This window comes from Symphalangus syndactylus, chromosome 22, assembly GCF_028878055.3.
Source record: "Symphalangus syndactylus isolate Jambi chromosome 22, NHGRI_mSymSyn1-v2.1_pri, whole genome shotgun sequence".
NCBI lineage: Eukaryota > Metazoa > Chordata > Mammalia > Primates > Hylobatidae > Symphalangus > Symphalangus syndactylus.
The window spans coordinates 9948580-9963930 of NC_072444.2; the positions used below are offsets into that span (position 1 = coordinate 9948580).

At 49.8% G+C, this 15351-nt stretch overlaps 1 protein-coding gene and 1 long non-coding RNA gene across 3 annotated transcripts in view; one reads left to right on the forward strand and one right to left on the reverse strand.

Annotated features, from left to right (window-relative positions):
- LOC134735618 (uncharacterized) overlaps positions 1-15351 on the forward strand; it is a 290658-nt gene that overhangs the window by 243121 nt on the left and 32186 nt on the right. The window lies entirely within an intron of this gene.
- The window catches only part of STX12 (syntaxin 12), a 56493-nt gene that overhangs the window by 21244 nt on the left and 19898 nt on the right, over positions 1-15351 (reverse strand). For both annotated transcript variants that reach the window (XM_055261378.2, XM_063631528.1), the window contains 2 exons: positions 9192-9291; positions 588-725 (listed from right to left, as the gene is read on the reverse strand). In XM_055261378.2, the coding sequence (XP_055117353.1) occupies positions 588-725; positions 9192-9291 (238 nt within the window). The remainder of the gene's footprint in view (positions 1-587; positions 726-9191; positions 9292-15351) is intronic.

Sequence of the window (15351 nt, forward strand, 5' to 3'; positions counted from 1 at the left end):
GGCCCAGTTTAATTTGAGTTGTACCTTCTTTTATATTCTCTCTCTTGCGTGGACCTTTGGCTTTGACCTTTATCCTCCTCATGCCCTGAGGATATCAAAACTGAAGTTCAAGTTTGCCTTCAGTAAAGACATTCAATGCAAAGGCAGTTTCAGTGTTCTGCTGACCTCTCAGGCTTTACCTTAGTATTTTCATAATCTTTGATACTTTTGAGAAGTTGGATTTTTAAAATCCAGTATTTGATAATCCTTTTCAAAAACAGAGGGCTAGTCCAAATAAACTAGCCTGTTATATTCCAGGAAACAGATTCATTATTTTTATTTTCAAGTTTTTAACATTAAAACCAATATATCAAAATTAAAAAGAAAATCAGACATAGTTCTTCCTCTTATAATCTTAACCCTCTTTCAGATTCCTTTCTAGGCTTTGCTCACATGCATACATATTTTTTACACAGGTCACACCAACCTGCCATTTTCACAGCAGCTAACTTATATGTTTATTGGTCAAAGAGAAAAAGAAAAAAACCCACAAACTTGGGAAAGAACATTCTGATATTGCAAAGGTCTTCTTTTGGGAATCAACTTACGGAAAGACGAGATCCAGCTCTTGCTCTGGCAATACTCTCCTTTTCCTTTTCGGATACCCTTCTCTGCACAGCCTGGAAATTGTTTAAGGCTGCAGAGAAGTCATTCATGAGGCGTTCCTTCTGAAGTCTCTGCTGGCGCTAAGGAAATCAAACAAGAACTTGAGATTTCATATTAACCCAGAATCATTTGGTTTTAATTTCCCTTAAAAGCAAAATTATACCCCTTAAAGATTTCCAACTAGGAAAATTATCATGAAATAGTCTCTTCTTTGAATTAATAAATTTGCTCTTTGCTAGCTCAAGTCCCTGGTTAATACTATAGACCAAGTCAGAATTTTTCTACTTTCATTCTGACAAACCTGGGAGCTGGGTTGCATTTAACTTCTTTTTTTTTTTTCTTTTTATTGAGACGGAGTCTCGCTCTGTCGCCCAGGCTGGAGTGCAGTGGCATGATCTCAGCTCACTGCCAACCTCTGCCGCCCGTGTTCAAGCGATTCTTGTGCCTCAGCCTCCTGAGGAGCTGGGATTACAGGTGCCCACCACCATACCCGGCTAATTTTTTATTGTATTTTTAGTACACATGGGGTTTTGCCATGTTGGCCAGGCTACTGTAGAACTCCTGACCTCAGGTGATCCGCCCGCCTCAGCCTCCCAAAGTTCTGGGATTACAGGCGTGAGTCACTATGCCCAGCCTGTATTTAACTTCTAAAGTAATCTCTAAAGAACTGCAATTCAGAATTTTGGGGCCCTGGAGAATATAAAAGAGAATAAATGCCTCTGGACTCCAATTGAACCCAAACAGAGATGGGTTTTAGCTAAAATGTTAAAACCCTATTCATCTATATTTAATTCACAGCTTCCCTGTAAACTATAGAAGCATTTCACAGGCTTCTAGTGGTTTAAAATCTTTGAGACTTGATAAGTACTTTGTTTATCTACAGACTACATCTACTAAGCTTGTTACTTCTATGTCTCAAAAAACATATGCTGGCCGGGCGCGGTGGCTCACGCTTGTAATCCCAGCACTTTGGGAGGCCGAGGCGGGCGGATCATGAGGTCAGGAGATCGAGACCACGGTGAAACCCCGTCTCTACTAAAAGTACAAAAAATTAGCCGGGCGTGGTGGCGGGCGCCTGTAGTCCCAGCTACTCGGAGAGGCTGAGGCAGGAGAATGGCGTGAACCCGGGAGGCGGAGCTTGCAGTGAGCCGAGATTGCGCCACTGCACTCCAGCCTGGGCGACAGAGCGAGACTCCGTCTCAAAAAAAAAAAAAAAAAAAAAAAAAAAAAAACATATGCTGAGGTTGGGCACAGTAGCTTACGCCAGTAGTCCTCGTGTTTTGGGAGGCTGAAGCAGGAGGATCACTTGAGCCTAGGAGTTCGAGACCAGCCTAAGCAACATGACAAAATCCTATCTCTACAAAAAAATAAAAAAATTAGCGGGGTGTGGTGGTACACATCAGCTACTCAGGAGGCTGGGGCAGGAGGATCATTTGACCCTGGAAGGTTGAGGCTGCAGTGAGCTGAAATCATTACTCCAGCCTGAGCAACAGAGTGAAACTCTGTCTCAAAAAACAAAACAAAACAAAACACACACACACACACACACACACACCACATACTGACAGCATTGTCCTGTTCTAAGAACACAGAAGTTAAAACTCACCCCTGACCTCAAACAGCTTACCATCTATTTGTAAATAAAGGATATAGACAGACAAGTAACAAAGTCATTATAAGTAACTGCTATATCCAATTAGTACTATAGGAGTTCACAGGCAGGAATAATCAGTAAGAACTCAAGTGGTCAAGAAGGGCCTAAAGGGAAGGTGGACGGTGAAGTAAGAGGAAGGCACGAAGAAGCAGAAAGAAGGGGTAAGGCAAATCCAAGCAAGAGAATAGTGTGAGCAAAGGCATGGTGGCAGAACTTGAAGAGGATTCCTAGGCAGACCGTTTGGTTGGAACTACAGGTTTAGTAATGAGGGTAGCTAAAATACAAAATTGGAAAGGTAAGAAAGGAGCAGGTTTTAAATGCCAAGCTAGGCCAGGCACAGTAGCTCATGCCGGTAATCCCAGCACTTTGGGAGGCCAAGGTGGGTGGATCACTTGAGGGCAGGAATTATTCAAGACCATCCCGGCCAATATGGTGAAACCCCATCTCTACTAAAAATAGAAAAAATTACCTAGACATGGTGGCAGGCACCTGTAATCTCAGCTACTTGGGAGGCTGAGGCAGAAGAACTGCTTGAACCAGGAGGTGGAGGTTGCAGTGAGCTGAGATCGTGCTCTATCCTGGGCAACACAAGCGAAACTCCGTCTTAAAAAAACAAAACAAAATGCCAAGCTATTGGGAGGCTGAGGTGGGCAGATCACGAGGCCAGGAGATGGAGACCATCTGGCTAACATGAAGACATGTTGAAACCGTGTCTCTACTAAAAATACAAAAAATTAGCCAGGCGTGGTGGCGCATGCCTGTAGTCCCTTGCCACTTGGGAGGCTGAGGCAGGAGAACTGCTTAAACCTGGAAGATGGAGGTTGCAGTGAACTGAGACTGCGCCACTGCACTCCAGACTGAGCGAAAGAGCCAGGCTCCGTCTCAAAAAAAAAAAAAAAAAAAAAAAAGCCAAGCTAATGAGTTTGGGGTTCAACCTCTAAAGAACAAAGAGCAACGAAGAATGAAGATTTTTGAGCAAGAAACATCACGGGTACAAAATAGTAACTTAGAAAAATTAGTCTGTGATGGTGTAAAAGGTGGAACGGAAAAAAGAAACAAGTCAAACAGATGACTAATTCAATAGTCTAGGTTTAAGGTTAGGAGGACACAGTATCAGTAATAAAATCATAAAGAAATGAATTTAAGAAACATTTGGATTGGTAGTGGGGAAAGAGATAAAGTCAAGAATGACTGAAATTTCAAACCTGGAAGAGTGATGGTACTACTAAAAGCAAATTTAGATGAGCAGCCTTCTTCTTCTGAGATTTTTATTGTTGCATAAACAAAATTATAACAACAACAGGGAGGACATCATTCCCTAACCTCATCATGCAAAAATATTATCATAACTTTTAAGTACATCATAAACATTTTCCATGTTACCATACTCTTCACAATTGTGGGTTTTTTTTGTTTTTTTTTTGTTTGTTTGTTTGTTTTGAGACAGGGTCTTGCTCTGTCACCCAAGCTGGGGTGCAGTGGTGCAATCTCAGCTCACTGCAGCCCCAACCTCCCAGACTCAAATGATCCTCTCACCTCAGCCACCTGAGTAGCTGGGACTACGGATGTGTACCACGATGCCTGGCTCATTTTTTTTTTTTTTTTTTTTGAGATGGAGTCTCACTCTGTCGCCCAGGCTGGAATGCAATGGCACAATCTCAGCTCACTGCAACCTCCACCTCCTGGGTTCAAGCGATTCTCTTGCCTCAGTCTCCCGAGTAGTTGGGATTATAGGTGCCCACCACCACGCCTGGCTAATTTTTCTATTTTTAGTAAAGACAGGGTTTTGCCATATTGGTCAGGCTGGTCTTGAACGCCCGACCTCAGGTGATCCACCCGCCTCGGCCTCCCAAAGTGCTGGGATTACAGGTGTGAACCACTGTGCCCAGCCATGATCTTTAATCGCTTACACATATTCCATCAAGTTGACCTAAATTTTATGTAAATATTCCTTCTAGATTTTTCACAGTTATTAAATATTATAAAGTTAAAGTGAGCCCCAATGTAATAGCTAATATTTATACAGTGCTTACGTTGTACCAGTACTACTGTAAGTGCTTTACATAATAATTCATTTATCTATACAATGACCTAGAAATTAGGCATTATTGCTGGGCATGGTGGCTCACGCCTGTAATCCCAGCACTCTGGGAGGCCAAGGCAGGCGGATCACGAGGTCAGGAGATCGAGACCACGGTGAAACCCCGTCTCTACTAAAAATACAAAAAATCCCAGCACTGTGGGAGGCCGAGGCGGGCGGATCACGAGGTCAGGAGATCGAGACCATCCTGGCTAACACAGTGAAACCCCGTCTCTACTAAAAGTACAAAAAATTAGCCGGGCGTGGTGGTGGGCGCTTGTAATCCCAGCTACTTGGGAGGCTGAGACAGGAGAATGGTGTGAACCCGGGAGGTGGAGCTTGCAGTGAGCCGAGATCACGCCACTGCACTCCAGCCTGGGTGACAGAGCGAGACTCTGTCTCAAAAAAAAATAAAAAATAAATAAATAAATAAATAAATTAGGCATTATTATAGTCCTAACTTTACACATCAGAAAACCAAAGCACCACAGAGGCTGTGCCAGGATCACACAGTGAGTGACAAAGATGGATTTAAATCCAGGAAATTTGGCTCCAGAGTATACAGGCTCTGTGTGTGTGTGTGTCTGTGTGTGTGTGTGTGTGTGTGTGTTTACCTTCAGAATTTTTTTTCCCCTTAGGGCTAATTAGCATGAGTGAGAATATTAGGTCAAAAGGCACAAACTTTTCTGTGATGTTAAGTATTGTCAATGAACTTAGTTAAGGGGTTTGGGTGAAACACGAGAAACTCGGTATAAGACAAGTTTTATATGAAGGTAGTTTATTTCAGGAGGAGATGTCAGAACATGAATTGAAGATATGGGCCAAGCACTTAGAGGTGAAGGGGTTAGACTGGAAAAAGATCTGGAGGTCATGATCATAAAGGTGAAAGCGAGGTCATAAAAGCAGGTTGACTCCTAAGGAGAAAGCATAGAGTGAAATAATTTGAGGATCAGTGGCACAACCTTGGGGCATGCCCACTCTTAGGAGGATATGAAGTCCGGGAAGGAGACTGACTCAACCTGGGCATCTCCAGAGCTGGGGGACAGAATGAAAGAGAATCATGGCAAGAGGAAAGTTTCAGGGCAGACGGGATAGGCAAGAGGATCAAAGGAAACAGGAAAAAAGTGAACAGGCCAGGCATGGTAGCTCACACCTGTAATCCCAGAACTTTGGAAGGCCGAGGCAGGCGGATCACTTGAGGTCAGGAGTCCAAGACCAACCTGGCCAACATGGCGAAACCCTGTCTCTGCTAATAACACAAAAATTAGTGTGGTGGTGTCTGCCTGTAGTCCCTGCTACTTGGGAGTCTGAGGCAGGAGAATCGCTCAACCCTGGGAGGCAGAGGTTGCAGTGAGCCAAGATCACGTCACTGCACTCCAGCCTGCACTGACACAGTTTCACTGTGTCACACACACAAAAAAAAGTGAATAAAAACTCTTTATGGCCAGGTGCAGTGGCTCATGCCTGTAATCCCAGCACTTTGGGAGGCCAAGGCGGGCAGATCACCTGAGGTTGGGAGTTCGAGACCAGCCTGACCAACACATGGAGAAACCCCATCTCTACTAAAAATACAAAATTAGCTGGGCGTGGTGGCGCATGCCTGTAATCCCAGCTACTTGGGAGGCTGAGGCAGGAGAATCGCTTGAACCTGGGAGGTGGAAGTTGTGGTGAGCTGAGATCACACCATTTGCACACTTCAGCCTCGGCAACAAGAGCGAAACTCCAAAAAAAAAAAAACAAAAAAAAAAACTCTTTACAAAGGGCCAGGCATGGCAGTTCATGCCTATAATTCCAGCACTTTGGGAGGCTGAGGAGAGAGGATTGCTTGAGTCCAGGAGTTTGAGACCAGCCTGGGCAACATAGCAAGACTCTGTCTCTATAAAACATTTAAAAAGTAGCTGGGTGTGGTGGCACATGCCTGTGGTCCTAGCTACTCGAGAAGCTAAGGTGGGAGGATCACTTGAGCCTGGGAGGTTGAGGCTACAGTGATACACTGAGCCACGACAGTGCCACTCCACTGCGCCTCAGCCCGGATAACTGAGTGAATACCCTGTCTCAAATGAACGAACAAAAAACCTCAAAAGCCACTGGACTGGGTAACTAGATCACTGATGATAGTATAAGCATGGAAAAAAACTGAAAGTAGGAGTATGGTTTGATGTATAAGACAGTAATGAAAAGATGGGTGATGGGGCTAAGATTAATTAGATAAGAAAAGAGTAGAAAGACAAAAGGATACTGAGCATAACAAGAGGAGGCAAATCAAGGAATTATATTTCACTAGAGAGAGTATGTTTGTAGATCTAGTTTGTGTTCTTAATGATCCAAGATAATGGAAAGGAACAACAGCATGCATAATCCAAAAATAACTTCTATTTGGCTTTAGAAGACATTTGATGAATTTTGTTTTGGTAGCAGATTTGATTTTCTATTTATATTTTGCTTAGGCTACTACTTAACTCTTAAATACTTTCACTACTCTGCATTAGACCCTTTGACTCCTTTTTTGTTACTATGAAAACTATCTACAAGTGTGTATTCCCTAAGTGCATGGTTAGGAGGAAGAAATGGGTAACTTGGCAGCAGTCTGGAGATATTGGATGGCAAGGGGGAAATGGCCCATAACTGAAACATTAGCATGAGTAACAATTAGAATAAACAGCCCACATATAGACAACCAAAGGGTAACTACTTTGTAGCAGGACGACAGAGCATCTCGTCCTCCTCTCTCTTCTGCAAGTGGGGGCCAAAACTCCAGATATGCTACATGGAACAGTTTATCAGGTTAAACTAGTGATTTTCAATTTTTTTTTTTGACAGAGATTTACAATAAGAATTTGACATCATGGGCCAGGCGTGGTGGCTCAGGCCTGTAATCCCAGCACTTTGGGAGGCCTAGCTGGACGGATCACCTGAGGTCAGGAGTTCAAAACCAGCCTGGCAAACATGGCAAAACCCCATCTCTACTAAAAATACAAAAATTAGCGGGGCGTGGTAGTCGGTGCCTGCAATCTCAGCTACTTGGGAAGCTGAGGCAGGAGAATCGCTGGAATCTGGGAGGCAGAGGTTGCAGTAAGCCAAGATTATGCCACTGCACTCCAGCCTGGGTGACAGAGCAAGACTCCGTCTCAAAGAAAAAAAAAAAAGAATTTGACATCATGATCCATCCATATATACGCATACGTATGTATGAAACAACAGTCACATATAGCAATATTTACCATTATTACATAGTATAGACTCTGATACTTCAAGTTTTTTAAAATGCTGATCTCAATACACTAAAATGACTTCATGTTCCACTAGCCACAACCCATACTTTGAAAAAACCAGGACAGGGAAGTTGAAAGCCTTTGTTTTCAGAGCCATCAGATATAGGACATTATCATTTAAAAAGTTCAATAATAAAAAACAACATAAAGGCCAGGCACAGTGGCTCATGTCTATAATCCCAGTACTCTGGAAGGCCAAGGAAGGAGGATCACTTGAGCCCAGGAGTTTGAGACTAGCCTGGAAGACATAGCAAGACCTCATCTCTACAAAACATTTAAACATTTAGCTGGGTGTGGTGGTGCGCACTTGTGGTTCCAGCTACTCAGGAGGCTGAGGTGGGAGGACCCCTTGAGCCCAGGAGTTCAAGGTTGCAGTGAGCTATGATTGCCACTGCACTCAGCCTGGGTGACAGAGTAATACCCTATCTCAAAAATAAAATAAAATTTAAAAAGCAATACAAGTTAAGTGCCCCCACGAATGGTATACAAGCTAAAAGCAAAACAGGATCATAATGGGAAGGTAGATGGGGAAAGTTCTTTTTAATGGAGACCTGAGGTAGATCATGAATGACAAGTCAAGCCACAATGAAGGAGGGGCACATCTGACTTCACGAATGTGGCATATTAAGAGAACAATGAATCTCAGTAAAAATTGTGTGTTTCTAAAGGATTTAAATGGCCACTGAAGAAAATGACTTGAAAAGAGAACCCTTTTTCCCTGAGCAGCTCCTTAACCTGAGTGAGACCTGTGAATAACTCATGACAGAACATGAAGGTAACTGCAAAACATGAAAGAAAGATGTTTCATTAAAATTTAAAGATAATGGATACAAAACAAACTAGGAAGGCTGGGCACGGGGCTCACGCCTGTAATCCCAACACTTTGGGAGGCTGAGGCAGGAGGATTGCTTGAAGTCACAGGTTCGATACTAGCCTGGGAAACAAAGCAAGACCCTGTCTATCCAAAAAAATTGTTAAAATTAGCTGGGTATGGTGGCACATGCTTGCAGTCACGGCTACTCAGGAGGCTGAGGGGAGGGGACTGCTTGAGCCCAGAAGTGGGAGGCTGCAGTGAGCTATGATTGCAACACTGCGCTCTACCCTGGGTGACAGAGGGAGACCCTGTCTCCAAAACGACAACAACAATAAAAATAATAATAATTTTAAAAAAAAAACTAGGAGAAAGGAAGAAGCCTACAAACATAAAACTGCTAGCCAAACCCCAAAGAGATGCAAACGTTGAGATTTCTCTTCAGTTAACTCCATTTTATTAATATATTAATAATATGTTATTAATAATAGCAGCAGCCACCACATATTGATTGCCTACTAAAGGCAGACACTTTGCCACATCTGGTGGGTACATTCTTTCTATTGCCCCAACAGCCACATATCCCCCACTTGATGCATAAGAAACTGAGGTGCAGAGGAGGTCTATCTATCTAGCACCAAAGGCCAACTTATTTTTTTTGTTCCACACACTGCCTTTCTACTAACACAAAGTCCCTTCCTATCCATAAACAAGACAGAAAATACCAACCTGTTCTGAAGTAGATAAGGGAAGGGGCAAGGACCCTAATTCTTTCAGCAATTCATTTGTTTCCTTGGCGAGCTGATTTGTGGAGTGTTGTAACTGTTGCCTAAGAGAGAAAAGATATGTTTCAGGATGTTGTCACTTCTTGAGAGGGTTATACTCAGAACCACTTTGTTCTCAGAGTGTCTCATAATGTAGGGAATGAAGGGCCATTTGAAGAAACGAGTCCCTAGATGCCCAGGTTCACAACAAAATTCCAGAAATATTACCCAGGCAAACCCACTTCAAGGTATCTTCACTAAGCAGAAAGAATCTGCTTCAATAACCTGCTGAAGAAAGCACAGATCAGGAATTTTAACTCTTTGGGAAGAGAAGAAAAGCATATCAGCAGTTCTGATAAAAATATAAAAAGAACAATTGCCGCCCACATCTAAATCAAGTAGTTTAAACATACTAAACTATTTTATTGTCCAGGAGTTGACTGCCACAGTCCACTGACTAGAATCTAGGCACAGACAGTTAGATGAAGTGTGTATTAAAAGCGTAGCTTCCTACCTACCCTAGGGAACAACCTTCCAACATCTAATCCCATGTGCTTGCTTTAAAAAGCTGGCTCTTTTCTAGCCTTATCCTTGGCTTCCTACCTGCTCCTTATACCTGACTTTCTGGCTCTTCCCTCCAAAACCAAGAAGCCTTACCTGTTAAAAATACAGAAGGAGTAGGGAGGAAGGGGAACTGAAGAGGAAAGAATATGTAATATATTAAGTGGAACTGAAAGTAGTAGAAATACAAAAAGTACTCCTTTCATTTGTGGTTTCCTCTACTATCCAGCCATTTCTACAAAGGCTTTCTGAGACAACAGTGAAACACTATGATCTGAAAGTTAGTGTCCCTGCAAAATTCATATGTTGAAATCCTAATTCCCAAGGTGATAACATTAGGAGATGGGGTCCTTTGGAGGGTGATTACATCATGAGAGTGGAGTCCCCATGAATAGAACTGGTGCCCTTACAAAAAAGGCCCCAAAGAGCTGCCTTGCCTCTTCCACCAAGTGAGGACACAAGAGGAAGGCACCATCTATGAAAAGGTGGGCCCTCACCAGACACTGTATCTGCCAGCGCCTTGACATTGGACTTCCCAGCCTCCAGAACTATGAGAAATAAAGTCGTTGTTTATAAACTACTCAGTTTATGGCATTTTGTTATAGTAGCCCAAATGGGCTAACATACCACACTACTAATTATTAATGGTTTTTTTGTACTGCAAATGGGCCTCCAGGATTTAAAAAAAAGGAGTCAAAAGCAAGAGGTACTCAATCAGTGGCTTGAACATCCCAGGCAGTACAAAAATATCCAGAGATAATTCACATTTCCCTGGAAAAAGCTCACAATAACAGTCATTCTCTCACCTCACACTGTCTAGGGTAGGAAACAAAAAATATTGCTTGATATATATACATATATGTATATACATATATAGATACACATATATAGATATATAGACACATATATACATATAGATGTATACATATATAGATATACTTTATATATATATTTATATACTATATTTATATTTTATATATATTATATATATATATTTTTTGAGATGGAGTCTTGCTCTGTCACCAGGCTGGAGTGCAGTGGCATGATCTTGGCTCACTTCAACCTTCGCCTCCCGGGTTCAAGCAATTTTCCTGCCTCAGCCTCCCAAGCAGCTGTGACTACAGGCGCAAGCCACCACGCCCAGCTAATTTTTGTATTTTTTTTTTTGAGACAGAGTCTTGCTCTGTCACCTAGACTGGAGTGCAGTGACGTGATCTCAGCTCACTGCAACTTCTGCCTCCCAGATTCAAGCGATTCCCCTGCCTCAGCCTCCCAATTAGCTGGGACTACAGGCACATGCCACCACGCCTGGCTAATTTTTTGTATTTTTAGTAGAGACGGGGTTTCACCATGTTAGCCAGGATGGTCTCGATCTCCTGACCTCGTGACCCACCCGCCTCAGCCTCCCAGAGTGCTGGGATTACAGGCATGAGCCACTGCTCCTGGCTTGCTCAGTACATTTTAAAGATGAAGAATAGCACTAAAAGCAGAAATGGAGCAGAAAAGGATATGATAAAAAGAATCTCCTTCCTTCCTTCCTTCCTTCCTTCCCTCCCTCCCTCCCTCCCTTCTTTCCCTTCCTTCCTTCCTTCCTTCCTTCCTTCCTTCCTTCCTTCCTTCCTTCCTTCCTTCCTCCCTTCCTCCCTTCCTCCCTCCCTCCCTCCCTCCCTCCCTCCCTTCCTTCCTTCCTTTCTTTCTTTCTTTCTTTCTTTCTTTCCCTCTCTGGCCCAGGCTACAATCTACTCGGCTTGCTGCTGCCCGCGCCGCGGACTGCCTGGGTCTGCCAGCGCCCGCCACCGCTGCCTGCCTTTTCTCCTTTGGATGCAGGCACGCGTTCGCCATCTTGGCCACGCTGGTCGCCAGCTCCTGATGCCGAGTGCTCTGCCCGCCTCAGCCTCCCGGGGTACTGGGACTACAGACGGAGTCTCGCTGACCCAGTGCTCGGTGTTGCCCGGGCTGGAGGGCGGTGGCGTGGTCTGGCCTCGCGGCAGCCTCTACCCCCCGGCCGCCTGCCTTGGCCTGCCAGGGTGCTGGGATTGCAGCCCCTGCCCGGCCGCCGCCCCATCTGGAAGGTGGGGAGCGCCTCTGCCCGGCCGCCCCGTCTGGGAGGTGAGGAGCACCTCTGCCCGGCCGCCCCGTCTGGGAGGTGAGGAGCGCCTCTGCCCGGCCGCCCCGTCTGGGAGGTGAGGAGCGCCTCTGCCCGGCCACCCACCGTCTGGGAAGTGAGGAGCGCCTCTGCCCGGCCACCCACCGTCTGGGAAGTGAGGAGCGCCTCTGCCCGGCCACCCACCGTCTGGGAAGTGAGGAGCGCCTCTGCCCGGCCACCCACCGTCTGGGAAGTGAGGAGCGCCTCTGCCCGGCCACCCATCGTCTGGGAAGTGAGGAGCGCCTCTGCCCGGCCACCCACCGTCTGGGAAGTGAGGAGCGCCTCTGCCCGGCCACCCACCGTCTGGGAAGTGAGGAGCGCCTCTGCCCGGCCACCCACCGTCTGGGAAGTGAGGAACCCCTCTGCCCGGCCACCCACCGTCTGGGAAGTGAGGAGCGCCTCTACCCGGCCACCCACCGTCTGGGAAGTGAGGAGCGCCTCTGCCCGGCCACCCACCGTCTGGGAAGTGAGGAGCGCCTCTGCCCGGCCACCCACCGTCTGGGAAGTGAGGAGCGCCTCTGCCCGGCCACCCACCGTCTGGGAAGTGAGGAGCGCCTCTGCCCGGCCGCCCCGTCTGGGAAGTGAGGAGCGCCTCTGCCCGGCCACCCACCATCTGGGAAGTGAGGAGCGCCTCTGCCCGGCCACCCATCGTCTGGGAAGTGAGGAGCGCCTCTGCCCGGCCGCCCCGTCCGGGAAGAAGTGAGGAGCGCCTCTGCCCGGCCGCCCCGCCCGGGAAGAAGTGAGGAGCGCCTCTGCCCGGCCGCCCCGCCCGGGAAGAAGTGAGGAGCGCCTCTGCCCGGCCGCCCCGCCCGGGAAGAAGTGAGGAGCGCCTCTGCCCGGCCGCCCCGTCCGGGAAGAAGTGAGGAGCGCCTCTGCCCGGCCGCCCCCGTCCGGGAAGAAGTGAGGAGCGCCTCTGCCCGGCCGCCCCGTCCGGGAAGAAGTGAGGAGCGCCTCTGCCCGGCCACCCATCGTCTGGGAAGTGAGGAGCGCCTCTGCCCGGCCACCCACCATCTGGGAAGTGAGGAGCGCCTCTGCCCGGCCGCCCCGTCTGGGAAGTGAGGAGCGCCTCTGCCCGGCCGCCCCGTCTGGGAAGTGAGGAGTGCCTCTACCCGGCCGCCCCGTCTGGGAAGTGAGCAGTGCCTCTGCCCGGCCACCCACCGTCTGGGAAGTGAGGAGCGCCTCTGCCCGGCCACCCACCGTCTGGGAAGTGAGGAGCGCCTCTGCCCGGCCACCCACCGTCTGGGAAGTGAGGAGCCCCTCTGCCCGGCCACCCACCGTCTGGGAAGTGAGGAGCGCCTCTGCCCGGCCACCCACCGTCTGGGAAGTGAGGAGCGCCTCTGCCCGGCCACCCACCGTCTGGGAAGTGAGGAGCGCCTCTGCCCGGCCACCCACCGTCTGGGAAGTGAGGAGCGCCTCTGCCCGGCCACCCATCGTCTGGGAAGTGAGGAGGGCCTCCGCCCGGCCGCCCCGTCCGGGAAGAAGTGAGGAGCGCCTCTGCCCGGCCGCCCCGCCCGGGAAGAAGTGAGGAGCGCCTCTGCCCGGCCGCCCCATCCGGGAAGAAGTGAGGAGCGCCTCTGCCTGGCCGCCCCGTCCGGGAAGAAGTGAGGAGCGCCTCTGCCCGGCTGCCCCCGTCCGGGAAGAAGTGAGGAGAGCCTCTGCCCGGCCGCCCTGTCTGGGAAGTGAGGAGCGCCTCTGCCCGGCCGCCCCGTCCGGGAAGAAGTGAGGAGCGCCTCTGCCCGGGCGCCCCATCCGGGAAGAAGTGAGGAGCGCCTCTGCCCGGCCGCCCCATCCGGGAAGAAGTGAGGAGCGCCTCTGCCCGGCCGCCCCATCCGGGAAGAAGTGAGGAGCGCCTCTGCCCGGTCACCCATCGTCTGGGAAGTGAGGAGCGCCTCTGCCCAGCCACCCACCGTCTGGGAAGTGAGGAGCGCCTCTGCCCGGCCGCCCCGTCTGGGAAGTGAGGAGCGCCTCTGCCCGGCCGCCCCGTCTGGGAAGTGAGGAGTGCCCCTACCCGGCCGCCCCGTCTGGGAAGTGAGCAGCGCCTCTGCCCGGCCGCCCCGTCCGGGAAGAAGTGAGGAGCGCCTCTGCCCGGCCGCCCCGTCCGGGAAGAAGTGAGGAGCGCCTCTGCCCAGCCGCCCCGTCCGGGAAGAAGTGAGGAACGCCTCTGCCCGGGCGCCCCGTCCGGGAAGAAGTGAGGAGCGCCTCTGCCCGGCCGCCCCGTCCGGGAAGAAGTGAGGGGCGCCTCTGCCCGGCCGCCCCGTCCGGGAAGAAGTGAGGAGCGCCTCTGCCCGGCCGCCCCGACCGGGAAGAAGTGAGGAGCGCCTCTGCCCGGCCGCCCCGTCCGGGAAGAAGTGAGGAGCGCCTCTGCCCGGCCGCCCCGTCTGGGAAGTGAGGAGCGCCTCTGCCCGGCCGCCCCGTCCGGGAAGAAATGAGGAGCGCCTCTGCCCGGGCGCCCCATCCGGGAAGAAGTGAGGAGCGCCTCTGCACAGCCACCCATCGTCTGGGAAGTGAGGAGCGCCTCTGCCCGGCCACCCACCGTCTGGGAAGTGAGGAGCGCCTCTGCCCGGCCGCCCCGTCCGGGAAGAAGTGAGGAGCGCCTCTGCCCGGCCGCCCCGTCCGGGAAGAAGTGAGGAGCGCCTCTGCCCGGCCGCCCCGTCCGGGAAGAAGTGAGGAGCGCCTCTGCCCGGCCGCCCCGTCTGGGAGGTGAGGAGCGCCTCTGCCCGGCCACCCATCGTCTGGGAGGTGAGGAGCGCCTCTGCCAGGCCACCCATCGTCTGGGAGGTGAGGAGCGCCTCTGCCCGGCCACCCATCATCTGGAAAGTGAGGAGCGCCTCTGCCCGGCTGCCCCATCTGGGAGGTGAGGAGTGCCTCTGCCCGGACACCCATCGTCTGGGAGATGAGGAGCGCCTCTGCCCGGCCGCCCATCGTCTGGGAAGTGAGGAGCGCCTCTGCCCGGCCACCTATCGTCTGGGAAGAAGTGAGGAGCATCTCTACCTGGCCGCCCCGTCTGGGAAGTGAGGAGCGCCTCTGCCCGGCCACCCCGTGTCTGGGAAGAAGTGAGGAGCTCCTCTGCCTGGCCGCTCCGTCTGGGAGGTCTACCACGGAGGCCAGAAGCAATGTGGGGGCTGGACGTGGTGGCTCACGCCTGTGGTCCCGGCACTCTAGGGGGCGAGGCGGGTTGATCACTTCGGACTAGGAGTTCGAGACCAGTCTGGCCAACTTGGCGAAACATGAAGAATACAACAGACAAACCAACCAACCAACTCAATGACAACAAAACAGGTCTACCCTGGAGTCATACTCTAATTTTTTCTATTTTCCTCCCTTTCTGATCCTTTATCCCACTTTCTTTTTCTTCCTCTTCCTTCTCCCTCTTCTTTGTCAAATAGAGGATTGAGTTATTATCACTGATCCATATAAA